We start from the raw sequence: 27,901 nt of genomic DNA, 5'->3' as shown, positions 1-27,901 counted from the left end.
GAAGGAAACTTGCCTGGAAGATCCTCAGGGCTCTGCTCATCAGCCAATATAAATCCAATACTTACTCTGTGCCTGGCATTGTATTAGCCTTTGGCTATGTCCTACCTCAATTAATGCTCATGATAGCCCTTTGAGCTAGAAACTATTATTCCTCCCACTTAACACATGAGGAAGCTAAGACTTGGAGAGGTTCCGGGACTTGCTGAAGGTCGAATAGCTGGTAGTGTGGTATTCCCTGGATGCAACCCAGACAGTCCAAAGCCACTGCCCACTAGGCTGCATTGCTTCCAGATGTGGGGCCCGGAGGAGAATGTCAACTGTGGATTATTTAGGACCTTCTCCCCCTTCTTGGTGTCTTTCCGACATACTGATCCTTCCACATACATTCATCATCTTCCCACAAATAGACAGGAGCAGTAAAAAAATAAAATCCCAACTATTATTTAAAATTCGGTTTTAAACATGTTTTCAATTACTTATTCACATATTTAATTAACCTGGCTAAGTAAATGTTTTGCTAACATCATTATTACTTCTTCCATTCACCCTTATTTTTATACTGCAAGTTTATATTTGCAATTAATAGATGCAGACTGAGAACACCTAGAAGACAACCTTTGAGGCCCAAGACTGAAGTTCTTTGGACCACTCCGGAGAAGATGAGCTGTTCAAGTACAGAAAGATCTGTGATAGGAGTTCCTGTCGTGGCTCAGTGGTTAGCAAACCCGACTATCATCCATGAGGATGCAGGTTCGATCCCTGGCTCGTTTAGTGGGTTAAGGATCTGGCGTTGCTATCAGCTGTGATATAGGTAGCAGATTTGGCTCGGAACTCGCATTGCTGTGGCTGTGGTGTAGGTCGGTGGCTATAGCTCCGACTGGACCCCTAGCCTGGGAACTGCCATATGCCTCCGGTGAGGCCCTAAAAAGACAAAAAGACCAAAAAATAAATAAATAAATAAAAAATAAAAATAAAAGATCTGTAACAAAGAAAGAGAGCCTGCCACTTCTGATCAGTCTGGGTTCATCGGATTACTCTAAGATGATGTGACTCAGAGCCAGGTGGCAATGTGGTTTTGGTCCAGTCACTGTTTCAGAGGATTTCCGTCTCTGCTCCCTTCCCTTATACTCAAAGAGGGCTCACTACAGTTAACGACATGGCTTCTCTCCTCACTCTTTACATAACAGAGTGACTATGATAAAATAGAACCAGATTTGATGATCTTGTATGTAGGATGCATTTGAAACCCGTTTTTTGGAACCCAGAGCAGAATGACTACAACTCTTGGAACTGGGTCCATAGCAAAGGGCCACAGAAGAAAGGCCCAAGAAGCCCTTGGTGCAAGCAGCGAGCAGAAAACCTTTAGATGCCCAGAGAAGGGATACTGAAAGTATAGTTTTAAATGGGGTTCCCCCACCCCGGATGGCACTCACCTCGCTGAGGGAAGGAAAGCGTTCTGTGCCAGAATCCAAGCCACTGTCCCCCTCCTGCGAGTCCAGAGAGAGTCGGCCTGAGAAGAAAAGAGTTTACTCAGTAAGGAAGGAGCTGTGGCCTAGGGGAAAGAAGAGCCTTTATGCTGGGAACCTGTGCCCAGAGCAGGAGGGTGAAGCTGCCACCTGCCTTTCTTTCCCAGTTTCCCGTGAGCTCTCCCCAAGACCCTCCACCCCGAGCTTTCACCCCCCCTGTACACCTGTGCCCAGGCGTGCCATCTCCTAAAATAATCCTCCACAGCGCCATCTCACGTGTCCTAGCCCTCAGCTCATCCCAGCCCTCTTTGGGTTCCCATCCACTTCCTGTTACGACAGCATTTCTTCAGCTCCCAGCTGCCAGGTGCTGGCAGGCATGCTGTTGTCTGGACCACCAGCATTCCAGTATCTCCCTGGCACTTAACTATCCAGGGCTGTTAGTTACACACTCTCATTTCTACTGAATAAGTTGTATCCCTGACACCAGTACTGCTTTCTCTCATTATTCCATTTCCCAGAGGCAGGGATTATGTATTTTTTTGCACCCCTGAATCTACCCAAGCTGGGGGGACAACAGATAAGAAGCCCAGAAGGGACTAGAGGGGTACCGAGGGGACTTACCTTCTGATGACCTCTGGCTGGTGTCACCATACAGTGGAAGTATGTCCTAAAAAAAAAGGTCCAGAGGGTGGGCAAAGTCTGTGAACCTCTCTCCCCCTACTGTTTTCTTCCAATCAGCCCTTCCCTCAGTCTCAGCAGATAACATCTGCTTACAATTAGTGGCCTCTTCTGCTTCATTGCCTTAAAAATGCCCAGTTAGAAGAGCTGTTGCCTCATTTGCACAGTTTGAGGAGAATGGTGACCCCTACTGGTGGAAAGGAAGCTTTACTGTCAGTAAAATTCTAAAATCTCCCTTGATTTCTCACTCTGGACCTCAAAGCCATCGTCTATTGCCTTAGTTAGGCTGGACACAGAAAGAACTTCCTAACTATAAGGGAGTAAGAAAAGTTCCAGCAGGTGACTGAGGGCAGATGAAAGCTCTGCCTCTAAAGATCTTTGAAGACTGACAGCCACTGTGGAGGGAATGAGGTTGCTAGTGTTTTACTGTTCATGAAGCACTCTTGTCTCCATCTCATTTAGTTTTTCTTAACAACTCTGAAGCAGGTATATTACTTCCATATTATAAATGAGGAAACAGCAACCCAGAGATCTTTTTCTTTTTTTCCTTTTCTTTTTTTTTTATGGCCACCCTTGTGGCAAATGGAAGTTCCCAGGCTAGCGGTTGAATCAAGCTGCAGCTGCAGGCCTACACCGCAGCCACAGCAACACCACATCTGATCTGCATCTGCAACCTACACCACGGCTGTGGCAACATTGGATCCTTCACCCACTGAGCGAGGACAGGGATCAAACCTGCATCCTCACAGAGACAATGTTGGGTCCTTAACCCACTAAGCCACAATGGGAACTCCAAGCCCAGAAATCTTAAGTAACTTGCCCAAGCTACACAGCAGGTAAACTCTAAAGCCAGGGTTGGCGCTCAGACCTCCAGATTCTAAGCTGAGCGTTTTGGACTCACCACTTAACAGAGCACGTGAACACAGAGGCAGCAGCAACAGCAAACATGCACTGGCCCATGTGCTGAGGGCCTCCTTTAATTCTGACAATAACACCAGCAGGCAGATCCTGCCCCAGAGTCTTGGAGCTGGTGAGCACTACAGCTGGGACGTGAACACAGATGGTCTAAGTCCTGAACCTGAGCTCCTATTGACCATGTGATACTGAGAAGTCCTTCAGAAAATAGAACAGTTTAAATCTGATTAGGCTGTTTCCCTGACTTTTTTTTTTTTGATCTGGATGTCCTGAAAAAGAAAGTAGATAATCCTCAAATAATTTCTGTTGGCTTTGGCAAATATTATTCTTGGAGATCCTAAAGTTTTTGGAGAGTCACTTCTTATTTACTCAAAGAATGAAGGCCTGATGGAGAGAAGTAAGGCCCACACAGTCAAGTGCCTGACTGGGACAGATAAGGAAGGGTCTCCTCTCTGGGATGTCCCACAAAGTGTGGGTACACTGCTGCTCTAGATCCCTCTCAACTGACTGGGGATCCTTCACTTAGGCTGATTGATTGATTTTGCTTTTTAGGGCCATACCTACAACATGTAGAAGTTCCCAAGCTAGGGGTCAAATTGGAGCTATAGCTGCCAGTCTATACCACAGTCACAGCCATGCCAGATCCCTAACCCACCGAGCGGAGCCAGGGATCAAACCTATATCCTCATGTTTACTAGTTGGGTTCGCTACCGCTAAGCCACAATGGGAACTCCCTAGGCTTTAAATGAGACTTTTAAAAGTGCTCTTATTTCTTTGAAAGACCCATTACTGGAGGGAGAGGTGGTGGGAAAAGCCACCAGATGAATACCAAGTAAAATCAGTGTCAGAATATACATCAGCTATGAGGACGGATCATTAGGAGATGAAGGCTGACAGTCTGATTTATTGCATATTTATTTCTTTCCATGGCAGCTCTAAGCTGTTGGAGGGTAGGACAGGCTACTTCTTTTTATGGGTCCCAAGGGTCAGGACAGTGATCAGTCTCTGTGGTGCTAAATAAAGAACTGTTGCCCTCTGCTGCTTTGTAAAACACAAAACACTCACTAGCTCAGCCTGGGGGGCCTATATGACTTGGGAGGCCTTTGTCCTAGCTCTCTCCCTCATTCTCCCTCCTAGAGCTGTGCCTACCATCACTCACCACTAAGCCACCAGTCTCCTGCTGGATCTTCAGCTGTAACTGAGTGACTCGCCGCCGGGCGCCTTCGATCTGCTCTTCCAGCAGGCTGGCGGGGTTCCGGCTATACACCTCACAGATTCGCTGGGGGTGGGGGGGCGAGGACGACAGGGAGGGAGGCAAAAGGCAGAGGAGTGGTTAGTAGAGAATGGACGACTCACCAGTGGGGAAAGGGCAGGCAGTTATCCCAACACAAAGACGAGAGAAAGGACATCTCTGCCTCCGAGGAGATGCGTGTTGTGTCACCTTCACTCAGGAGCGGAAAGAGGTATAAACGGAACACATGAGAAACAGAACACATGAGGCAACTGGAGAGAGAAGACACAACACAAAGGCCTGTCCTAATCTGACCTGTTCCTAAGGCCTATGTGCAAAATGAGGTCTCCCTCGACTGCTACCCCAGGTCAGAGATTTAAGTGATTGGCCAGACCCGCACACACACAAAAGCGCTAAGGAGGAAACACACACGCAATGAGAGAACTGCAGGAGACAAGGAAGAAGCGAGGACCAGGGCAGCCAGCACCCCTGTGCCCAGCCCTGTAGCCGGGGACCCCCCTGACACTAATCTGCATCCTCGCAGCATGCGGCAGAACGCAGCATGTGTTCCGAGCTTGAGCTCTGCAGTCGGGGATGCCTGGCTCCGAACTCTGGCACCTCCACTTACTAGCTGTGTAGACCTGGGCAAGCTTTACTACGTCCTCATTGATAAAATGGAGATGATGGTACCTGCCTCCAGGGACGGCTCTATGGCCTGAATGAGAAACTGTCTGTAAAGTGCTAAGTACGACGACTGGTGCATGATGACGTGACTGACTGTACGGCAGCTATTATTATTTTACTACCAAAGGAAATGCTCAATGAAGCTGGCAGGTCAAGTAATTCAACAGACACATTTTCCTCCAAGCTCAGCTGGGCGCCCCCTGCTACCTGACCCCCTACTCCCAAACCCTCATACTTACTGTTAGTTCTGCTCCATGCCTCTCAAGCCCCCTTCTGTCTCTACAGACAACATCCTCTTTAAACCATTTCAAAGCATCTGCCTCCATCCTTTCCTTCTGTCTCGGAAGAGAAACTATCTAAACCTTCAACAAAGTAAATGCCTCCAACTGCCGCGGGCTCTTCCTGGGCGGTGTTCTCATATCACCTTTTCCGATGGCTCCTTTCCCTCATCTTACAAAAATGCTCAAGTTCCCTGTCTTAAAACAAACAAACCACTACACCCAAACTCTTGCTATCAACTCTGATTATTCTTCAAGCCTTCTTCAGTCTTTTCTCCTCTCTCGCACAGCCATGTTTCTAACCAGGGTCTATGTGTAGAGCTCAGCTTCCTAGCTTTCCAGCCACTCACCAACATATACAGCTCCTCTATCGCCTCACTCTGCCAAGGAGGGAAAGGACCTAATGGTCAAATCCAATGGTCTCTTCATAGTCCCATCTCTCTAGACTTCTTTATTTACTTTTATTTTTTTGTCTTTTTGCCTTTTCTAGGGCCGCTCCTGTGGCATATGGAGGTTCCCAGGCTAGAGGTCTAATCGGAGCTGTATCCACTGGCCTACGCCAGAGCCACAGCAACTCGGGATCTGAGCCGCGTCTGCAACCTACATCACAGCTCACGGCAACGGTGGATTGTTAATCCACTGAGCAAGGGCAGGGATCGAACCCGCAACCTCATGGTTCCTAGTCAGATTTGTTAACCACTGAGCCACGATGGGAGCTCCTCCAGATTTCTTTAAATACCCATCTCCTCAAAAACACTATCATCTTTAGACTTTTTTTCTTTTTTGCAAGCAAGCAAAGTCTTTAGTAAAGGAATGCAGACAGCTCCCAGGGTTGCTGGGAGGGGGTAGAAGAGCCCCCCATCTTTTGACTTCTTAACTCGACACCATCTTGTGTGGCCTCACACCGCTCCCCTGACTGCAGCTTTATGCCTGCCTCCTCTCTTAAATCTAAGCGAGCTCTCCGCTCCACATTTACAGAGAACTGATACATGCCAGGCCCTGGACCAGCTAAGCAGGAGAAATATGCAAATACAGGACGGTCTTGGCCTTTATGGAGCCCAGTCCAATAGAGGATGACAAATAAATAATTAAAATACAAATTTAACAGCAGCTGGTGTGATGTCAGAGGCTGGTGTAGTGTGCTCCAGAAGCACGGAAGTTCAAAATTCCACCCTCAGCTCTTTCTTCTTCTCTGCAGGGTAATGCCATCAGGTCACCAGTTTAAAATGACCAGCTTTATGCTGAGACTACCTGAGACTCTCTTTCAACCCAGTCTTTTTTCCTGAGGTTCATTCTGGTTATCTCCATAGGCCTGGTGGATAGTTATTGTATCTCGATGTCTCCTGGGCACCTTAAACTCAGGACATCCTAAGCTGACCTTCATTTTTTCCTCCTAAACCCTGCTCCTCTCCTCCGTTTCACTCCATCCATGGCAGCACCATCTATCTGGGCACCCAACCTTGGGGCTAACTTTTCTCTCTTCTCCTTTACCTCCCCTTCCAGTCCATAAGTTCTATCGAGCTCATCCCTGAGGTGTCTCCCATTGCCATCCCCATCTTTCTGTTCTTACGCCTACTGTTCTTGTTAAGTCTGTCATTGTTTCTCATCTACTGCAACAGCCTCTGAGATGGTTTCCTTGTGTCAATCCACGTAACATACTTTTTTAAAGAACGCTGACTTGAAGATAGGATCACGCCCCTACTCAAATCCTTTGATCAGTTCCCACTGTCTCCAGAGCACTTTCCAGAGTGAAACAGACCAAACCCAATTCCAGATGATCACTGCATAATGAAATCTTCTTTCTTTTGGGCTTTAATGGCATTGAATTTTTTTTTTTTTAAATTACGTATAATTCACGTAACATAAACGTTACCATTCTAAAGTATACAATTCAGTGGGTTTTAGCATATTCACTGTGTTGTACAACCACCCCACTATCTAATTCCAGAACGTTTCCATCAGCCCAACAAGAAAGCAGTCACTCCCAACTTCTCCCCTCCTCCACCCCTCGGCAATCATTAATATACTTTCTGTCTTCATGGATTTAGCTATTCTGGACTTCCATATAAATGGAATTATACGCTATGTGGCCTTTTGAGTCTGGTTTCTTTCGCTTAGTATGTTTTCAGGGTTCTTCCATGTTAAAGCATGCATCAGTAGTTCAATCCTTTTTATGGCTGAATAATATCATATTTTAAGGATACAATTTGTTTATCTAGTCACCGGTGGATGGAAATCTGAGTTGTTGCCACTTTTTGGCTATTATGCTATTAATCAATGCTATTACAAATGTTCATGTACCAGCTTTATGTGTGGAACTCTCTTGGGTAGATACTTAGGAGTGGAACTGACAGATCCTATCTCTGGGTTTAATATTTTGAACAACTGCCAAACTGGCTGCACTATTTTATACTTTCACTATCAATGGTGGGAGCAGATTAGGATAGAGAACATAGAGAAAATGTAAACAAGTATTTCTCTATATTCTCACCAAATAACTGTTATTTTGGCTCTAGTCATCCTTGTAGGTGTAAAGCGGCCTCTTGTAGTTTTGGGTAGCCTCTCCCTAATGACTCATGATGGTGAGCACCTTTTCATGTGCTTATTGGTCATCTGTATGTCTTCTTCTTTCTTTCTTTCTTTTTTTTTTTTTGCTTTTTAGGGCCGCACCTGTGGCATGTAAGAGTTTCCCAGGCTAGGGGTTGAATTTGGAGCTGTAGCCACCAGCCTACACCACAGTCACAGCAACGCAGGTTCTGAGCTGTGTCTGTGACCTACACAACAGCTCACGGCAAGGCTGAATCCTTAACCCACTGAATGAGGCCAGGAATCGAACCCGCATCCTCATGGATTCTAGTCAGGTTCGTTAACCACTAAATCATGACAGGATCTCCCTGTACGTCTTCGTTATTAAACTGTCTGTTCAAATCTTTTGCCAACTTTTATTTTTATTTTTAATTAAAAAAAATTTTTTTAGAGCCGCCCCATGGCGTATGGAAGTTCCTAGGCCAGGGGTCGAATTGGAGCTGCCATTGCCAGCCTACACCAAGTTCATGGCAAAGCTGGATCCTAAATGCACTGAGCGAGGCCAGGGATAGAACCCACATCTCAGGATACTAGTCAGATTCATTTCTGCTGTGCCACAAAGGGAATTCCTTTTTGCCAACTTTAAAATGGCACTGAGCTATAAATGTCTGTTACATATGAGCTGCAAATATTTTCTCCTACTGTGTGGTCATCTTTTCATTCTCTCAATAATGTTCTTTGACACACAAGTTTTTAATTTTGATAAAGTTTAATTTATCCTTTTTTTTTTTTTTGGTTGTTTGTAATTCTGGTGTCGTATCTAAGAAACCACTGCCTAATCCAAGGTCATGAAGATTTACGTGTTTCCTTCTAAAGAGTTTTACAGTTTTTTTTTTCCTTTTCTTTTTAGGGCTGCACCTTCGGCATATGAAGTTTCTAGGCTAGGGGTAGAATAGGAGCTGCAGCTGCCAGCCTATGCCACAGCCACAGCCACGCAGGATCTGAGCCGCTTCTGCAACCCACACCACAGCTGCGGCAACACCAGATCCTTAACCCACTGAGCAAGGCCAGGGATTGAACCTGCATCCTCATGGATACTAGTCTAGTTCTTAACCTGCTATGCCACAATAGGAACTCTGAGTTTTGAGGTTTTAAAAAATAGTTTTAGCTTTTACATTTAAGCTTTTGATCCATTTTGTGCTAAATTTTATTTACTGTGCGAGGTAAGAGCCCAAATTCATTCTTTGCATTACAGATACCAGTTGTCCCAGAACCATTTGTTGATGACTGTTCTTTCTTCACGCAACTATCTTGACACCTTGTCACGAACCAATTGACCACAGATGCACGGGTTAATTTTTGGACCCTGAATTCCATTCTGTTGATCTACAGGTCTAACCTTATACCAATACCACATATCTTGATTATTCTATAACATCAAAATATAAGCATCAGCACCTATAATATAATATAACTCTATCTTCATTCATCCATTGGTATTCTACTGGATTATAAATTCCTGAAAGGAAAGATTCATCTCTTACTTATCTTTATAACCATTCTAACCTTTGTCCCGAGCACTGGTCCCTGGCTCCACTGCAACACACACAGTACCCAGCACACAGTAGGAACTCAGTGTTTGTTAAATAAATGAGTGCATTTCCATGTCTTGGGGCCTTTGACCTCTGCTGTCCATTCACTAGCATTCTCTTCTCCATCTCTTTTGCCTACTGAAGTCCTGTTCTTCAAGGCCCAGCTGAAATCCAATCCTCTCAGTGAAGTTTGCCCCACATTTCCCATTATTAATTAACTGCTCTCTTCTTTGTTCTCTTGTTTCAAGCTCTTTGTTCCTCCTGCTCTCTTTCCTATTGTGATATGAATTTTCCCATGAGATTGGAAACATGGTGATGGCAAGAGCTGTCTAATCTTCTTAATCTCTGTATACCATAGGAACTGAAACAACGCTTCATGTTCAGTGGGCACCTAACAGAAATTTCCTGAATTGAAATGAAGGGGTGAAAGACAAAAAAACAAACAAAAAAAACCCCCAAAGGAGTTCCCATCGTGGCACAGTGGTTAATGAATCCAACTAGGAACCATGAAGTTGCGGGTTCAATCCCTGGCCTTGCTCAGTGGGTTGAAGATCTGGCATTGCTGTGAGCTGTGGTGTAGGTCACAGACATGGCTCAGGTCCCGCGTTGCTGTGGCTCTGGCATCGGCTGGTAGCTACAGTTCTGACTGGACCCCTAGTCTGGGAACATCCATATGCCGTGGGTTCGGGTCTAGAAAAGACAAAAAGACAAAAAAAAAAAAAAAAAAAAAAAAAAAAGACAGAAACGAAGGGGTGAGGAGCCCACTGTAAGCCATGGCCATTATAGGAATCTGGTTATTCCCTTCCAGCCAAATTTACTTTCTTTTTGTTCTCCCTGCATCATTCCCTTCCCTCTAGCCCCTCCACAACACTGCACCCCCCTTCCATCAGCCCAGCCCAGCATTCACCAGTCCCCCATCCTCACTTTCCTTCCCTCCTACTCTTCCTTTCCCAGAAACCTGCAAGATCAATTCCAACCGATTTTTCTCAGTTCTAACATTCCTTCATTTTATGTTACTTGTCTCATCACGTGCTTGCATGTGGTCTACATACTCACCATTCTAATCTATCACCCATGAGCTCTATCATTCCGTTCATTCTATTGGACAATATACAGTCTATCAGTCCAATTCTGCTTTAACAAATCTCACTGGCCTATGACAATTCTTGAGGAGTCCTAAAGTTTCACTTTTTTTTCCTTTTTGTTTTTTAGGGCCGCACCTGTGGCATATGGAAGTTCCCAGGCCAGGGGTCAAATCAGAGCTGTAGCTACCAGCCTACACCACAGCCATGGTAAAACTGGATCCCAGCCACATCTGTGACCTAGCTGCAGCTTGCGACAATGCCAGATCCTTAACCCACGAAGAGAGGCCAGGGATTGAACGCGAATCCTCATGGACACAAGTCAGATTCCTAACCTGCTGAGCCACAATGGGAACTCCAAGTTTGACTTTTTAAGGTTTTACTGTGATAGGCTATGGCCTGCAAATTAAGTTGTACACATTGGTAGCTTGCTCTGATAAAGTATTATTCCATTAAGGCAATGGTCAGACTACTCTCAGCAGGGACCTTACCTGTAACTCTTTCTCCTCCTGCCTCAGCATATTCCTAAGGATCTGGGTGGCGTGTTTTTGAAATTCGGGATCCTGGGAAAGGAAAATATGACAGTAGTGAGTTGGGGACCAGGTCAATAGCTTTATTCTTTTTGACTTGCGGATTCCTGGGCAAGGAAAGCATGAGAATAGAGCCTGCATCCTAAGAATGTTTTGTATAACACTCACTATCTCACTGGAATTCAGTAAACATAATTTTTTTTTTTTTTTTTTGTCTTTTTGCCATATCTTGGGCTGCTCCTGAAGCATATGGAGGTTCCATATGCTGCAGGAGTCTAATTGGAGCTGCAGCCACCAGCCTACACCACAGCCACAGCAACGCAGGATCCAAGCCATGTCTATGACCTACACTACAGCTCACAGCAACGCCGGATCCTTCACCCACTGAGTGAGGCCAGGGATTGAACCCGCAACCTCATGGTTCCTAGTCGGATTCGTTAACCACTGAGCCACGACAGGAACTCCTTTTTTTTTTTCTTTGTCTTTTTGCTATTTCTTGGGCCGCTTCCGCGGCATATGGAGATTCCCAGGCTAGGGGTCGAATCGGAGCTGTAGCCACTGGCCTACGCCAGAGCCACAGCAACGCGGGATCCGAGCCCCGTCTGCAACCTACACCACAGCTCACGGCAATGCCGGATCGTTAACCCACTGAGCAAGGGCAGGGACCGAACCCGCAACCTCATGGTTCCTAGTCGGATTCGTTAACCACTGCGCCACATCGGGAACTCCTTTTTTTTTTTCTTTTTCTTTTTCAGCGACAACTGCAGCATATGGAGGTTCCCAGGCTAAGGGCTGAATCGGGGCTATAGCTGCAGGCCTATGCCACAGCCACAGCAAATGCCAGATCTGAGCCACGTCTGCGACCTACACCACAGGTCATGGCAACGCTGGATCCTTAACCCACTGAGCGAAGCCAGTGATTGGACCCGTGTCCTCATGGATCCTAGTTGGGTTTTTAACCTGCTGAGCCACAACAGGAACTCTCCATAAAAATCTTATTTTGATTTCATTCCTAACTTCCTAGAGACCCTGGCGGTAATCACCTCTGATATCAAGCCGCTCTCTAAAGTCTCCCAGGACTTGCTGCTCAGTCTTCTTTCCAACCAGAAAACCCCACTGTCTACTTGTGTCTGCCTCTTGTCCTCTTTTAACTCTTCACGCAGCTTTTCCCTGGTCCTGGGGCTCCCTTCCTATTGCTGTCCTTTCCTGACTCTCTCTGCCTTCTGATTGGGCTCCATTTTTTAATTTTTTTTATTTATTTTTTGTCTTTTGAGGGCCACACCCACAGAATACGGAGGTTCCCAGGCTACGGGTCGAATCAGAACTGTAGCTGTCAGCCTACACCACAGCCACAGCAATGCAGGATCTGAGCCATGTCTGCTACCTACACCACAGCTCATGGCAACGCCAGATCCTTAACCCACTGAGCGAAGCCAGGGATCGAACCCGCAACTTCAAGGATACGAGTCAGATTCATTTCCGCTGGACCACAACGAGAACTCCTGGGCTCCATTTACCATTCCTCAAGCAGCCTTATTTCCGCAGGAAGCCTTTCCATTACTCCTTGACTCACGCCATGCCCCTCTAACAGTGACCGGCAACAGCCCTTACAGGCCTCTGACCGTGCCTGGAGTGTGCACCCTCTCCCTGATGGGGAGGAGCACTCTCAAAGGGCCTTCTGAGAGTCATCCACACTCGGGAAACACACTGCCTGCTGCTGTCTGATAAAAACCGCAAATGCACTTACATGGGAAGAGGACGCTAAGGCTTGGAACACGGTTTTAACGCAGCTCTCATTTTGTTCCACTTCGTGATAGCCTTCATATAGCTCTCTGACTTGTCTCTTCCTACCAGCCATTCAGTTTAACCTGCTTTCATCCCCATGGGGAGCTCTTCAAAGGGACCCCAGGATGAGGAGAAGCACAGGAGGACCATTACCTGCAGAGGTTTTGGTCCTGTGATGCGCTGCGGAGGTGGCAGAGGTGGAGGAGGAGGTGGTGGCGGAACCACAGGGGTGACTCGGGGAGCTCCTGCTGGGGCCGGGTCCTGCTGGAGCCCAGAGACACCAACGGATGAGGGCGAAGAGCCCAGGAGGGTCAGAGCAACATAGGCACCAGCTGCAGGAAGACAAAGGGAGGCGTCTTAAGTGGTTTGTTCTGGACGGCAGACTTTCAAGATACAGCGGGGCGTCTTCCTTCCCTTCTTTAACCTTATAATTCTGTAAAGTTCTCTTCACTTTTTTTTTTTTTTCTTTTTTGGCCACCCCGTGGCATATGGAGTTTCCGGGCCAGGGATCGGATCCAAACCACAGTTGCAACCTACACCACAGCTATGGGCAACGTCGGATTCTTAACCCACTGTGCTGGGCAGGGAATCGAACCTGCGTCCTGGCGCTGCAGAGACACCGCTGATCCCACTGCGCCACAGCAGAAAACTCCAAGTTCTCCTCACTTTTGATGCCCTACCTATTCTCTAATTCTGGTCCTTCTATCCTGCATCAACACAAGTATCCCTTCCTTCCGTCTCCTCAGGCAGAGACCACAAACAAAATCCCCCAAGTAACTATCTGGGAGCCGCCCACTCAGTCCCTGTTTCCTGGGCCTGGGAGAGGGGAAGGAGTGGTACTTGAGTGAGACCTGGTCTCAAGGGAATGTGCTCTAAATGCATTGCAGAGATGGGTGGGAAAATAAAGAAGTCTGATGGGAGACTAACAGTGCTTCCGCCTAAGATGACAGTAGGGCGCTGCGGTAGTCTAAGATGACCACGCCAAGATTAAAGACGTGACTCTGGGAGTTCCCGTCGTGGCGCAGTGGTTAACGAATCCAACTAGGAACCATGAGGTTTCGGGTTCGGTCCCTGCCCTTGCTCAGTGGGTTAACGATCCGGCGTTGCCATGAGCTGTGGTGTAGGCTGCAGACGCGGCTTGGATCCCATGTTGCTGTGGCTCTGGCATAGGCCAGTGGCTACAGCTCCAATTCGACCCCTAGCCTGGGAACCTCCATATGCCACGGGAGCGGCCCAAAGAAATAGCAAAAAGCCAAAAAAAAAAAAAAAAAAAAAAAAAAAGACGTGACTCTGGTCGCCTCACTTGTCTACAAAAAAAAGTTCCCCAGGTCCACAGGCCTGCTTTCCCCCCCGTCCCGTCCTCCCAGCCCATCTGCCCCCGTATTTTCTTTCATTGTCAGTGCTCTCCAACTCACACTTGATAAGCTTCACCACCTCCAGGTGTGAGCTATTGGTCACCATGGTGCCATTCACCTGTTGGGGGACAAATGACATTACTGAATAGTGGAAACCCAGGGGATGCTTCTCCTAGGTCAAATGCCACCCCCTGAGGGAGCCATTTCCCAATGCACTTTAGCTCCCTCTGCTCACTTGTTTATTCAGATTCACATTGGGAATTGGCTCCCGTTCACATCTGCCAAATGGTCTCCCTTCCCACCTCACATGTAAGTTTTCAGGGATAAAACCTGCAGCTCCATTCATTCAACTGTTCATTCTTTCATTATTTTTTATTATTGTTATTTTTGTATATCCTTTTCCAACTATTAGCCTGTATCCATGGCAGCTCAGGAGTGTGCTTCCTCCTCACCGGAGGGCTGAGGAGTCTCATCTAAGGTTTCCCTGATGCTTCAAGGACTCCGAATGGCAGAAGAAAGCACTGAATGAATGAGGCAGACAGGTTACAACAGAGGCAGGGACCTCAAGGGGGCGCTGTATGGAGGAATCTCAACCTGAGAATCCAAGGGCGGTGGAGCCTTGACTAGTCTCAATCTCTCCCTCCTAATCCTTTCATCATTTTCGAAATGGGAACAGTAAAACCTGTCACAGAAGCTTTGTCAGAGCCAGGAGGGGCCTAGAATACGGAACGCAGCTATCTCAGTGCCCACACTGTCACAGGATACCACTCACCCTCACGGTACCACCCCCTCCTCAGTGGCTGACAGCAGCTAGCATCAAAACAGAAGTGTGCGGGATGGGCCAAGGGCAGAGTGACAGCGCACCCCCTCCTCTGGCTGAGGGCAGAGTGGGAGGTCACTCACCTTGATGATCCGGTCGCCCTCTTTCACACCGGCTTTCATGGCTGCACCTCCTGTGAGGAAGAAGACCTGGTCAGCAGAGCCCCACAACTTTTCCAGAGGTCGCTGAATCTACACCAAAGACCCTGTCAGATCACCTTCCCCCACAAATTTCTTCTCGCCTCTCTGGGTTAAGTCCCTCAAATGCTGGGTGTACATCCTAGTCCGCTATTCTGCTTCAGCGACATAACTACCTTTGAGCTAGAGTGGACTGTACAAGGTCACAGCTCCTGCTCTATCTTCCAGACCAGGCTCTGGGGAGAGTGCCTGTGTTTTTTTGTTTTTTTGGTTTTGTTTTTTTTTTTTGTTTTTAATGGCAGTACCCGCGGCATATGCAAGTTTCTGGGCCAGGGATTGAATCCGAGCCAAAGCTGCAACCTACGCTGCAGCTGCAGCAATGCCAGATCCTTCAACCCACTGTGCTGGGCTGGGGATGGAACCCACGCCTCCGCAGCAACCCAAGCTGCTGCAGTCAGATTTTTAACCCAATGTGCCACAATGGGAACTACACGTGTACTTTATTTGAACACGTCCAGATGTATTCCAAGGACAAATAAGAGTTATTTCAAAGTTCCCACTGGGGCACAGTGGGTTAATGATCTGGCATTGCTGCAGCTGTGGCTTGGTTTCGATCCCTAGCCGGGAAACTTCCTTATGCCACCAGGCGAGCTGAAAAAGAAAAAAGTCACTTTTATTATACAGTGGGAAGAACAAATCCACTGTATTAAATAAAATTATTAAAGTAATAATCATTTTTAAGAATTAATAATCATTTTAAGAGAAGTATAAGGATTGTGGGTTTTCTTCTTTTGTTTTTTGAATTTATATGCCTTATATTTTACAAAATTAAGGAGAAAAAGCATTCCTCAGTCAGACACAATATCCATACCTATAATACATTCAGGTAATGGAGACACAACCATTTCACATAAAGGCTACTGCAGCAAGAATTTTCAAACCGTGGCCCCTAAGTCCTGAGAGGCCTGTAAAGATATTCTGGGGGCTCATATGATTAAAAGCGATAATGAGAGTTCTTGGCATGGCTCAGCAGTTAACAAACCCGGCTAGTATCCATGAGGACGTGGGTTTGATCCCTGGCCTCGCTCAGTGGGTTAAGGATCCAGCATTGCCATGAGCTGTGATGTAGGTCACAGATGTGGCTCGGATCTGGCAGATGCTGTGGCTCTGGTGTAGGCCGGTGGCTACAGCTCTGATTTCACCCCTAGCCTGGGAACCTCATATGCTGCGGGTGCGGCCCTAAAAAGACAAAAAAAAAAAGAGGTGATAATGAAAATTGCTTTATTTTCTCTTAAAAAATTGCTTTAGACTATTTAGTTTCTCCTTGACAAGTGGACTCAGTTAAGAGCTTCTGATTTGTGACCGAGAGGTTTTCAGAACACATCTCAACTGTTCCAGGTGAGGAACCACTCAGCTCGAGCTGCAGTGGTTTTGACCACCAGGTACAGTCATCCCTCGGTATCCAGTGGCGATTGGTTCTAGGACCACATGGACACCAAAATCTGCAGACGCTCAAGTCCCTTACTTGAAATGACATAGTACACAGCCACGGGTTTCTCTTCTGTGGATTCAGCCAACTGCAGATGGAAACTTCAATCTGCAGTTGGTTGAACCCGTGGATGTGGAATTCTCAGTTGCAAAACTTACAGATAAGGAGAGCCAAATGCCGTTTTAAATAAACTAGACTCCTCGTTTAAGTTATACCCAGGAAGCATAGGAAACACGAATGTTGAAATAAGTTCATGAGAAACATTAAAATTATGTCTTTTGTAAATGTGCCCCAAGATGATCATTAAATCTGTAAGTTACATTCATCTGATCAAAACAAAACTCCCACAAAGCACATCTAGATGTTTCCAGTCTCAAGAGAGAAATTACAGTGATGACGACACTCCAATTTGGCTTTTCAGTATTCGGACCAAGACGCCCCTCATCTGCTATTTATGGAAGAGTACTTGTGAGTAGCTCGAAAACTCTCTTCCATGGTCATCTACAAACTAAAGGTGGAGAGGAAAGCACAGCTTGCCTGACTGTATGAAACACGTGAGACAACGTCTCGTAACTGAGTGATTCAAAACGAACTCTTCAGAGTAAAGGAATTAGAGCAGAGGTTCTAGGCTTCAGTAAACAGGAGAATCACCAGGAGGATTTGTTAAAAAGCATATTTCTTGGACCCTTGCCAGAAAGGGACTTGGCACCTCTGGGACTGGGCCCAGGAAAGAAGATTTCAGTCGTCCTAGGGCCTAGGTAATCTGATGGAGGCAGGACATGGACCACGCTTTGAGAACTAGTGAGCTGAGAAACCCCAAATCTGGAAAAGATAACAACTGCTTTGTTACTCTTGTGATTTCGATGCCAATCCAAATGAAGTCTCTTCCTCTCTCCTGCCCAAAACACACACACACACACACACACACACACATTTTCCAAAACTCCTATTTTACTGCAAGCCATCTTTTTGTTCTTTCCTCTCTAGTCTGACTCTGCTCAGGCCTCAGAGGAGAAAGAACTGGAGGGGTGATGAACTCACACTTCACCAGAGGGGATCCCCATACTTTCTGTATCAAGCAAAGTCTAAGTTACTGGCGGTCCCACTCGCTCGGGCTCATCCTAGTCCAGGAACCTTGACAGAACACGGAAGCAACGAATAAAAGTATCTTATTGGAGTTCTACCCTAGGATGTGAAAAATGAAACACCCACTGATAATTCACAAACATAAAGAAGCTATGACTATTTACAGCCTTGTATGATACTCACACCCCATTTTGTTCATAAATCTGAAATTCTCCTTTCACCTTTCCCATAAATAAATCCCAAATATTTGTCCCAAACTATGGAAAGTCTATCTCCTTCCTGTTTTGCCCCGTACTTGGTGGGGAAACGCGGGCCAGCTCCCGACTCTTTCCTTCTACTCTTCTTCAAGCCTGTGATGTGCCACCTGCCAGGCCCAATCCCATGCGCTACGGTGAAGTTTACTGCTCTTAGGGATACTTGTCCCACACTCTCCCCCACTCCCATGTCCTTCCTGACCGTCTTCTTCACTCTGGGTCACTTAACAGCAATGACTCTACCATGTGACATATGACGGTGCTTTGAAACATCCGAAGCTTTTTCACACATAGACGGTTCCTCGACTGATTTGCCTGCAATGCCCTCCCACTCTCTACTCCCTTCGCACCAAATCCCCATCCTGCCAGTGTGTTTTCCATTTCCATCTTTCCAACCACCCCTGAAATCCCACTTTCTTCTCAGAAGGCTTCCCAGACCGATCAGAGGGAAACGACTACGCTTCGTAACACAAACTTCCAAACGCCCTTTCCTCCTGGGTGTTGTCCAACACGCATCTTTTGGTCATTTATTACTTAGTGTTCACGGTACTTGCAAATACGTTTGGGACCACTGGGCCTGGCTCAACCGTGAACATAACTGTGAACAACTGTGAGCACCAACGTGACCACCACAGCGCACTGAGCAAGGTCACGTGAAGGTGAGTGTGAAGAGGGGGTCTTGGATTTCTCCACAGCATCTTCTGACCCAGGAAGAAGGGCTCCCCTGGAGGGCAATCAGGTGCCTGCCTGATGACCTGAGGGCTATTCTGGCAGTTTCACACTTTCCACAGGGGAAACAAGCCTCCTGTGAGCCTGAAATTCTGCCTGGAGGCTCAGCATTGTGGAGACCTCCTGAGACACCCTGTGGAACCAGTTCTAGAGTAATTCATTTATGCCCCAGGACGCCCGGGCCTGTAGGGAAAGCACACACAAGTTCTCTGAGCCTACGGCACTGTCACACACATGATGGCTTTGTACGAACACAGGTGGCAGGGACACAACACTCACCGGGCCGCACAGACTGCACCAGAACGATGCGATCCCCACTGACTGTGAAGCCAAAGCCATGCTGGTCCTTTTGGATGATGACACAGCGTTGAACAAGACCTGGTGAGAGGTAAGAAGGAGAAAGAAGGGGTTGGGTAGGAACTGTCATTGCAAAGTTAGTGCACACGAGCCAAGACCAACCCAGGAAAAACCCGGTGCGTTTCTTCTTCCAAGAAGCCTTTCCAGACTGAACCAGATTCCCCAGACCTATCTATCCTGTCCAAACACACTACTGCACTGCATGCTTTTCTCAGTGATCGACAAAACCCTCTCATCAACTTTGTATTCTATACAAGAAATTCCCTTCTCTGAGGCGCTGAGATGTCTGTCTCTCTTGTGTGTCTGTTTTTTTAGGTCTGTTTGGATGAGACTGACCAAAGAAGGAGCATAGCCAACTCCAGGCTGAAGACTAATATCACAGGGAGTTCCCACTGTGGCTCAGCAGGTTAGGAATCTACTGACATTGTCTCTATGAGGATGCAGGTTCAGTCCCTGGCCTCGTTCAGTGGGTTAAGGATTCAGGGTTGCCACAAGCTGCAGCGCTGGCCCCAGATGTGGCTCAGATTTGTTGGCTGTGGCTTAGGCTTCAGCTGCAGCTCCAATTCAATCCCTAGCCTAGGCACTTCCATATGCCACAGGTGCAGCCATTAAAAAAGAGAAAACAAAAAACAAAAAACTAATATTACAGAGAAACAGCCCTGTGATTGAAGCCTAAATGAGACTGGAAGTTTTCCATCAAATTATGTCCAATGAATTCAGCAGGAGGGACACCAGTGCTTGTTGACTCTCTGAGAAGTTGGCTAAGTCATGTGGGGTGACTCAGGGCTGGCCCCTTGCCAAATCCAGGGAAGGATAAATGACAAGAGAAAACCCCTTCTGTCACATGTACAACCATATGCAGACCGTAGGAAAAAAGAAAGAAAGGCTAGGAGTTCCTGTTGTGGTGCAGCAGAAACGAATCCGACCAGTGTCTGGGAGGATATGGGTTTGATCCCTGGCCTCGCTCAGTGAGTCAGGGATCCAGCATTGTCCTTGAGCTGTGGTGCAGGTTGCAGATGGGCTCAGATCCTGCGTTGCTGTGGCTATGGTGTAGGCTGGCGGCTACAGCTCTGATTCGACCCCTAGCCTGGGAACTTCCTTATGCCATGGGTGCGGCCCTAAAAAGCAAAAAAGAAAAAGAAAAATAACTGTAACTCCCAACGGTCTCCATCCCTGTGGGTGTGTACGCGACATCGTGCGTGTATGTAGGTATATATGTGTGACTGTTTCCCGTAACGGATAAAGCACGAGTTCTAGAATTAAGCCCCTTCTGGTTTCAGGTCCTGGTTTTGTCTCCGACAAGCTTGCACACTTGGTAAATTTCTTAACCCATCTGGGTCTCAGCTTCCTCATCTATAAAATAGGGATAATAAAAGTCCGCTTTCTACCATTGATAAAAGGACTGAAGCGGGCAATTTGTACAAAACATATAACACGATACGAGTTCAATATAAAGGTTAAGCTGTTTAACATCTGCGCTCTGCAGATCTATGTGGGCTAACACGCCTGTGTCCATGTGTTAATGCCTGAGAAGGTGCTTACCTGCTGTCTCAGAGGTGTCAGAGGGTTGGCGGTGGTGGGAAGGGGACTTGCGTTCGGGTGCTGAATCTCCCAAAGACAGGCTACTTAACCTGGAGAAAGAGCAAGAAAAGCACATCAGTGAACTGGGCAGAGAGCGACCAGCCTTGCAGGAGAAGGAAGCTCTGTGAAAAGGGGCCCTAGGTCTTGGGTAACGAGAGACTGACCCTCTCACCCTGTAACCCGCTCAATCTAGTGGGAGATGAGCCACATCTACCCCACTGGCAATACCACCTATCTGGACTCCTAGGCTGGCAGGGCAAGCATGATCTCTTTAATACCCAGCAAGGCGTGAAGGGAAATAGCCCATCCTGGAGTCAGGAGACAAAGAGACAATAGCAAGAACAGGGTGTGCACAAATACACACGCTTGGTGGGTCTTACCAGGCTGCAATGGGGCTGATGGAACAGAACGGAGGCAGCAGAGAAAATGAATGCGAGAAAAAGACAGGAGAAAAACAAACAGCTAGTTAGTTTTAGGCGATGATTTGCAAGGAGGGGGAGACTGCAAGGGTGGGTCAAAACACACAGAAGCCCACAGGGACACAGCAGAGCACTGCACTGGCTGTAGCACAATCTCCCTCACTGAGCTTTGTCCCTTGGGCCCTCTCCTAGGGTAACGAGGCCTTCAGTTGAGTAACTGGCACCTTTACCTGTTGAGTAATTGGCAACTTAGACACTTTTCTAGACGGAAGAGGTACAACAATGGCTCAGGCCTCTGAAATTCTGTTCATTTTGTGTGTGCCACAGGAGAACAGGAATCTGGTCGGTTTGATGGCAGTATTCCAAGCCCCTTCCTACAGGCGGCTAAGGCACCCTGCTTAGAAACTATAAGGCCCTAAAACCTCAAGGTACCACACATCACCAAACCAGAAGGCTTATCACTCGCTCTCTTTAATAGGGCCCCTGCAAGAACAGAAGCCCAGACCAGTGCTGTGCCTCTCCTTCTTAGAAAAGCCTATGGGCTGCCAGTTCCTAATCAACAGTTGCTCCCCCTCCAAAGGGCATCAGCTCCTCATATCTATGGAATGACTATGTAGAAGGGTCTGCATGGAAGCACCGTGGGCAGCGGCAAACCACAGCAAAGAATCCAAGTGTTCACAATGGGTGACTGCGTAAATAAACTGCATTATATCAATATACTGACATGGTATTCAGTCACATAAAAAAATGAGTAGGCTCTTTATATATGATAAGGAATGGTCTCTAAGACATGTTGTTGAGTGAAAAAAGCAAGATGCAGAATTAAGCAGACAATAGGAGAGAAGGAAATGATTTGCTTATATGTTTGTTTACACATACAAAAAATATCTAAAATACCTCTGGATGGGTACAAAAGAAACTTATACCACTGGCTACCTCTAAAGAAGGAAACTGTGCTGGGACAAAGGGATGGAATCGTTTCATTATATTCTTGTTTGTACCATTTAAATTCTGAGTCCTGTAAAGGTACTAACTATTCAAATAATAAGTATTATAAAGTACAAATAAATAACTTGTAGATTTAAAGGGAGGGTCTTCTTCCCCTTTCACCCTGGCACCCCACTTACCTGGACAGGTGAGACTGCTTTTTACTGGCTGATCTTTGGATCAGAGAGAGAAGGACATCAAGGAAGAAGAGAGCGTGGGGCCCAGGAGAGAACGACGCAGGAAAGGAGGAAGAAAGGAAGAAAAACAAAACAAGACATAAACCAGACAAGACACTGGAGACGGTTCAAAAGAAAAGCCACAACTGAGCTAAGAAGGACCCAAGGGTGGAAACTGGCCACAATGCAGTATGGCCATCTTAATAAAACGCAAATTTACCTGCACTATTTTGCTGTTTAAAACCTTTCAGAGCTTCCCCATTGTCCCCGGGAGAAAGGTCACCCTATCTTCAAGTGAGGCTATTAGCCATAGCCTTGAACAGGAAGTACTGCCTGATGCCAGTCAGCGCTTCCCTCCCTCCCCAACCTCCCCCAGCCCCCCCTGCCCCCCCGCCAGGCTTCCACAGCTCCCAGGACCTATCCCTACTGCAGCACGACCAACCAACGGACCTGCTTGTCTGCTTGTCTGTAGGGCTATGCAGACTAGGCTGTAAAGTCCATGAAGTCAGGTAGTCTTGATGGTCAGCGTCCCTGGTGTCTGACACAGTTAAGTGCTCCATCCTACTTTTTTTTTTCTTTTAAAGAGCCATACCTGCGGCATATGGAAGTTCCCAGGCTAGGGGAACTGTAGCTGCCGGCCTCCACCAAAGCAACGCAGAGTCTGAGCCACGTCTGCGACCTACACCGCAGCTCATGGCAACTGAGTAGGGACAGGGATCGAACCCGAACCCTTGTGGACACTAGTCAGGTTCATTACCACTGAGCCAGAATGGGAACTCCTTCATCCTATTTTTGGTCCCTGCCCTTCACTGTCCTTTCACTCGATGTGGTTTCCAGCGCCTGCTTTTGCCCATACTGTTCCTTCTTGCTACTCTGCTCCCTAGCGTTCCCATTCTATCAGCCAGTCAAGAACGTAGAATTCATTTTTTTTTTTTTTTTTTTTTTTTTTGTCTTTTTGCCATTTTCTTGGGCCGCTCTCACGGCATATGGAGGTTCCCAGGCTAGGGGTCGAATCGGAGCTGTAGCCACCAGCCTACGCCAGAGCCACAGCAGCGTGGGATCCAAGCCGCGTCTGCAACCTACACCACAGCTCACGGCAACGCCGGATCGTTAACCCACTGAGCAAGGGCAGGGACCGAACCCGCAACCTCATGGTTCCTAGTCGGGTTCGTTAACCACTGCGCCACGATGGGAACTCCAAGAACGTAGAATTCAGAAGCTACAACTTTTGGTGCTCAGATTTCATCATGCCCTGCCCACCCCCAGCCCCCCGCCTCCTCATCCAAGGTAAAGCGTCAACTTAGTTCGCCATTTAATAAATGTTCTAGAATCTATGGGTGATATAACTAAACTTACGGTGGTAATCATTTTGCAATACATGCATGTCATTATGCTGCACATCTTAAACTTAGGCAACACTGTATGCCAACTACATCTCAGTAAAACTGGAAAAAAAAAAAGAGTACTAGAATCTAGACATGTGCTAGCTATCTAATACAACAGCCACTAGCCACACGTAGATATTTAAATTTAAAACTCAGTTTCTCAGTTGTTTTATGGCTAGTGGCTACATACGGTTGGTTGATGGCTACTGTACAGGCCAGTGCAGAATGAAACACTGCCATCACTGCACAAAGTCCTGCTGCACAGGGCTGCTTCAGGCACTAGGGGGTTCAAAACTGAATGAGACACGGTCACTTGCAGGTGACTAGCAAATGCACAAAACTTTAGTGCAAACACTGAGTGGCAAGAGCTCTCCCCACCCCACCCCACCCCACCCCCATCAGTAAAGGAGTCTCAGAATAGACGTTTAAAGGTCTTTTAATCGCAGCTCCTCATCTACTGTCTTTGGCTGCATCCACAACACCCCACCACCGGGTTACCCATAATAGGCTTAAACTCCTCTCTCATTACTCCAGGAGAAAGTCCATTCTATCTTGGGACAGCTTGGGCCTCTTCCTTGCCTTGTTCTGCTTGGCTCTGTAGGAAACTGGTTTCCTATGCCCATACTAAAGCCTAGAAGGAGCGGTCTCTGGTAACTTAACCTAGTTTGGGTTTGCATTTAACCTGGTTTGGGAGCTGTTCAACATAACTGATGGTATATGAAGCCAAGGTTCATGTACCTGGCTGTAGAGGACTGTTAGGGGCATAGCCAAGGATCATTTCAGCAGCCACTGAAAGTTCCTCTTAAAAAAAAAAAAAAAATCACAGGCTAGGGCAGGGACAGTGGAGGGCAAGGTGGATTACAGCCTAAGTATTACTCTAATAGATACACACCTGAGGGGTATAGAGAAGGCTCAGGAGAATACAGAAGTTTCTCCCCCAAATTTGTGGCTCTCTAAATGGCATCGCCGACACGGATCTTCTGATCCAACTTCTCAGTAACCCTCTTATTTAGTCAGTCAGTTATGGAGCCTGGTAAGTCCTCTTATGCTTTCCCAGAGTTGCTCCTTTCTTTGTATTATCATTGATATCTATCACTTTAAGCCACATAACCCACTGCCTCAAGCCTGGATGCTGGGGAAAAAAAAACAAACCTCTTGTTTTCACTCTCCCATCCGTCCAGCATTCTACCACAACAGACTAACTTTCCCAAACACTATTTCTTTGGGCCCCCCAATTGAGAACCCATGATTTCCCTTCTTACTATCCATGTGATTAGATGTATGTGCAATCACCTGGTATTAAAGGCCTTTCATCAAATGGATCCAAGTACCTTTCCAATTCCCTCTTATTACTTGTACACTTCTTCCTACCTCTGCCAGATCCTAAAAGGTGCTGCGCTCATTCTCACCTCTGCCTTCATATGGCCTCTGTCCTCCCTTCTCTCCATCCCTTCTTATTCCTTTTTCAAGACTCCGGTCAAGTGGCATTGATTCCGGGAAGGCTTCCTGGGACACTACAGCTTGCATTTCTTTTCCTCTAATATTTTTTGAGAAAAATTTCCAACCTCTATTAAAGTTGAAGGAGTAGCATGATGAACACCTTCATCTAGATTCATCTAGATTCATCAATTAACATTTGTCACATTTTTCTTTCTATGATTAGACACTTTTTCCCATTTGAAAGTTGCAGACATTGTGACATTTTCCTCCTAAATATCTGAGCATGTGTCCCCCAAGGCCCTTGGAATTCTCTATAACCACAATGCTATCAGCACACCCACTGAGTTTAACTCTGATACAATTATATTATCTAATAGAGAGTCCATATTCAAATTTCCTCAGTTGTTTCATGAATCTCCTACAAAGTTGTTCCCCAACTGCCTCAATCCATGATCCAATCATAGATCTTAGAACTGCATTTACTCATGGCTTTTATTTTATTTTTTGTCTTTTTGCCTTTTCTAGGGCCGCACCATGGCATATGGAGATTCCCGGGCTAGGGGTCTAATTGGAGCTGTAGCCACCAGCCTACACCAGATCCAAGCTGCATCTGCAACCCACACCACAGCTCACGGCAACACCGGATCCTTAACCCACTGAGCAAGGCCAGGGATTGAACCCGCAATCTCATGGTTCCTAGTTGGATTCGTTAGCCCCTGAGCCATGACGGGAACTCCACTCATGGCTTTTAGATTCATTTAATCTAGAGTACCCAATCCTCCTCCCCAACCTGCCCACTTTTCTGGAAGAGTTCAGGCCAGCTATTTTTTTTCAATGGTAAGTGTATTTTCTCTTTCGAATTAAAAGGAAATCTGTGGGAAGATATTTGGAGACTGTATAAATATCTTGCCCAAATGCTAGTCATCCAATAAGATTTCTATCCACTGATGACTACTGCCGGAACACTTCTTGCACTGGTGCTTGCAAAATGGCACTCTGCTAATTCTATCATGCCTTCTACATCTATTAGCAGGAAATCTTGCCATTTTATCCCTTTTTTGAAGTAGTGCTATGAACTTAGGAATTTTTTCCCCCAATGCATTATAATCCATTACTGCTTTTAAAAAAATGTTAAAATTGTCCTGATTTGGCTGATGGGAGCTTGTACAAGCCAGCTCCTGTATCCTTTTAAAGTGTCACCATCTGTCTTAGAGTGCATCCTTGCTTTCTGGAACACACAAAAAAATACTCTAGGCTTACCTTGTACTTTCCCTATGCCAGAACTGGACTCAAACATTTCTCTAAGGTACCCTGGTTCCTTTTAGTAGGAAATGTATTTAGAAACAAGATCTGGATGCTAGGTGCTCGTTGCTGCTAAGGTGTTACCGCTTTTAGGCCCTTTCAACGGACAGAGTTAGGAATGACTAAGAAATTGTGAGTTCACGATGAAATTTCGTTTGACTCCAACAGTACAGCATGATTCGTCATCTTCCCCAATTCCTTATTTTATCTTCCTTTTCCCACAGTGAGAACCTTTTTCACAAACAACAGTAATATATTTACTCATTTGCTCTATAAGATTGTTTCTAGGGTTACCACACCAATAACACTGGTAGCATCAAACTTTCTACGTAAAGTCCAGAGTTTCCCTGCAATTCTTTTTGTCCTTGGGCTATACCCCACTAAAGGTACACAGCCAATGCTGGGCGTGTAAGTTACTTTGGATTAATTCTTTTTTATATTATCAATTTGAAATGCATTTAGGTTTCTTTTTATATTTGCACTAAATTCTAGGGTTTGATTTTTCAGGCTTATTTGAATTTTTTGTGAATCTGTCAAACATTTACATGGCTGAAAACTCAACATGCAATTTAAAGGGTACACTGAGAAGAAACATCCCTGTCCCTTCATCCCACTCCTCTGTAAGTAACCATCTTCATTTGTTTTTGGTTTTCTTTGTGTTTCTTCTTGGAAAAACTAAGCCAATACATATAAACATTCCTATTTCCCTTTCTTACTTTCACAACAGGTAGTAGCTCCTACATCTTTAACATTTTGCTTTTTTCATTTAATATATCCTCAAAGAAATCCCACGATCAGGTCACAGAAATCTTCCACTTCCTCATCCTTTCCTTTACCACGTGGCCCACACTGTCGCACAAAAGCTCCTCCCTCACACACTGCTCCCTATCACCTGGTGTGTTAGTCCCGCCTCTCGGCCAGAGGGCAAAGGTTGTGATCCTTCCCGGTAAGCCCTCCAGCAGCAGGCACAGAATAGGCACTCTGTAAAAACGTGGTGAAACAGCATCCTCAGCCTGGCCTAGAGGGTGTGTGATGAAGCAAGAAAAAGGCAAAGCTGAAGAGTGGTAACCAGCCCACAGAGCCCTTCCACTGGCCAATGTGTGGTATTTGTGTGTGTGTGAGTACTTCAAATCAGTTGTTACAAATGTTGAAAATCAGGTAATTTCACATTAAAAAGAAATATAGGTTTCTGGTTTCCCTTGAAAAGGCAGAAGTTTTGGAACCACTGGGGCTTTAGTCTCACACACAGTGACAAGCAGGTGGTATCAGCCCCTTCAATGGGAGGTTCCTGGTCAACTCATCCCCCTCCACTACAAATGTGTGAAGGAGGAAAAGGCTTAGAATATCCCTGCTCCTGAGATTTTATTTATTTATTTATTTATTTATTTATTTATTTTTAGGGCCGCACCCATGGCACATGGAGGTTCCCAGGCTAGGGGTCAAATCAGAGCTACAGCTGCTGGCTTACACCACAAGCCACAGCAACACCAGATCCAAGCCACATCTGCAAGTTATACCATAGCTCATGGCAATGCTGGGTCCCCGACCCGCTGGGCGAGGCCAGGGACTGAACCCGTGTCCTCATGGATACTAGGGTGATTCGTTTTTCTGAGCCAC

The 27,901-nt window shown here is 46.4% G+C and overlaps 1 protein-coding gene and 1 long non-coding RNA gene across 27 annotated transcripts in view; both read right to left on the bottom strand.

Annotated features, from left to right (window-relative positions):
• Positions 1 to 27,901, bottom strand: part of ARHGEF11 (Rho guanine nucleotide exchange factor 11) — a 114,510-nt gene that overhangs the window by 33,454 nt on the left and 53,155 nt on the right. For 8 of the 26 annotated variants that reach the window (XM_021089644.2, XM_085022684.1, XM_085022688.1 and 5 more), the window contains exons 2-10: positions 20,537 to 20,625; positions 18,917 to 19,015; positions 15,026 to 15,075; positions 14,183 to 14,240; positions 12,921 to 13,099; positions 10,944 to 11,015; positions 4,219 to 4,338; positions 2,088 to 2,133; positions 1,434 to 1,510 (exon numbers count right to left, since the gene is read on the bottom strand). In XM_021089644.2, coding sequence (XP_020945303.1) covers positions 1,434 to 1,510; positions 2,088 to 2,133; positions 4,219 to 4,338; positions 10,944 to 11,015; positions 12,921 to 13,099; positions 14,183 to 14,240; positions 15,026 to 15,075; positions 18,917 to 19,015; positions 20,537 to 20,625 — 790 coding nt within the window. Of the gene's footprint in view, positions 1 to 1,433; positions 1,511 to 2,087; positions 2,134 to 4,218; positions 4,339 to 10,943; positions 11,016 to 12,920; positions 13,100 to 14,182; positions 14,241 to 15,025; positions 15,076 to 18,916; positions 19,016 to 20,536; positions 20,626 to 20,955; positions 20,971 to 22,121; positions 22,155 to 27,901 lie in introns of all 26 variants that reach the window. The other 18 variants (XM_085022685.1, XM_085022691.1, XM_085022689.1 and 15 more) reach the window with 5 other exon arrangements.
• Positions 6,434 to 10,103, bottom strand: LOC146404048 (uncharacterized). Its single transcript, XR_014844037.1, has 2 exons — positions 10,038 to 10,103; positions 6,434 to 8,026 (listed from the first exon to the last, which is right to left on the bottom strand). It is a non-coding gene; the product is annotated as an uncharacterized LOC146404048 (long non-coding RNA).

Source organism: Sus scrofa, chromosome 4, assembly GCF_054392235.1.
Source record: "Sus scrofa isolate SSC_HxYL_T2T_F1_AM1 chromosome 4, Sscrofa_HxYL_maternal_Yorkshire_Landrace_v2.0, whole genome shotgun sequence".
NCBI classification, from domain to species: Eukaryota; Metazoa; Chordata; class Mammalia; order Artiodactyla; family Suidae; genus Sus; species Sus scrofa.
The sequence above is the reverse complement of the archived record's forward strand: the minus strand, read 5'-3'. Positions and strand labels throughout refer to the sequence as shown.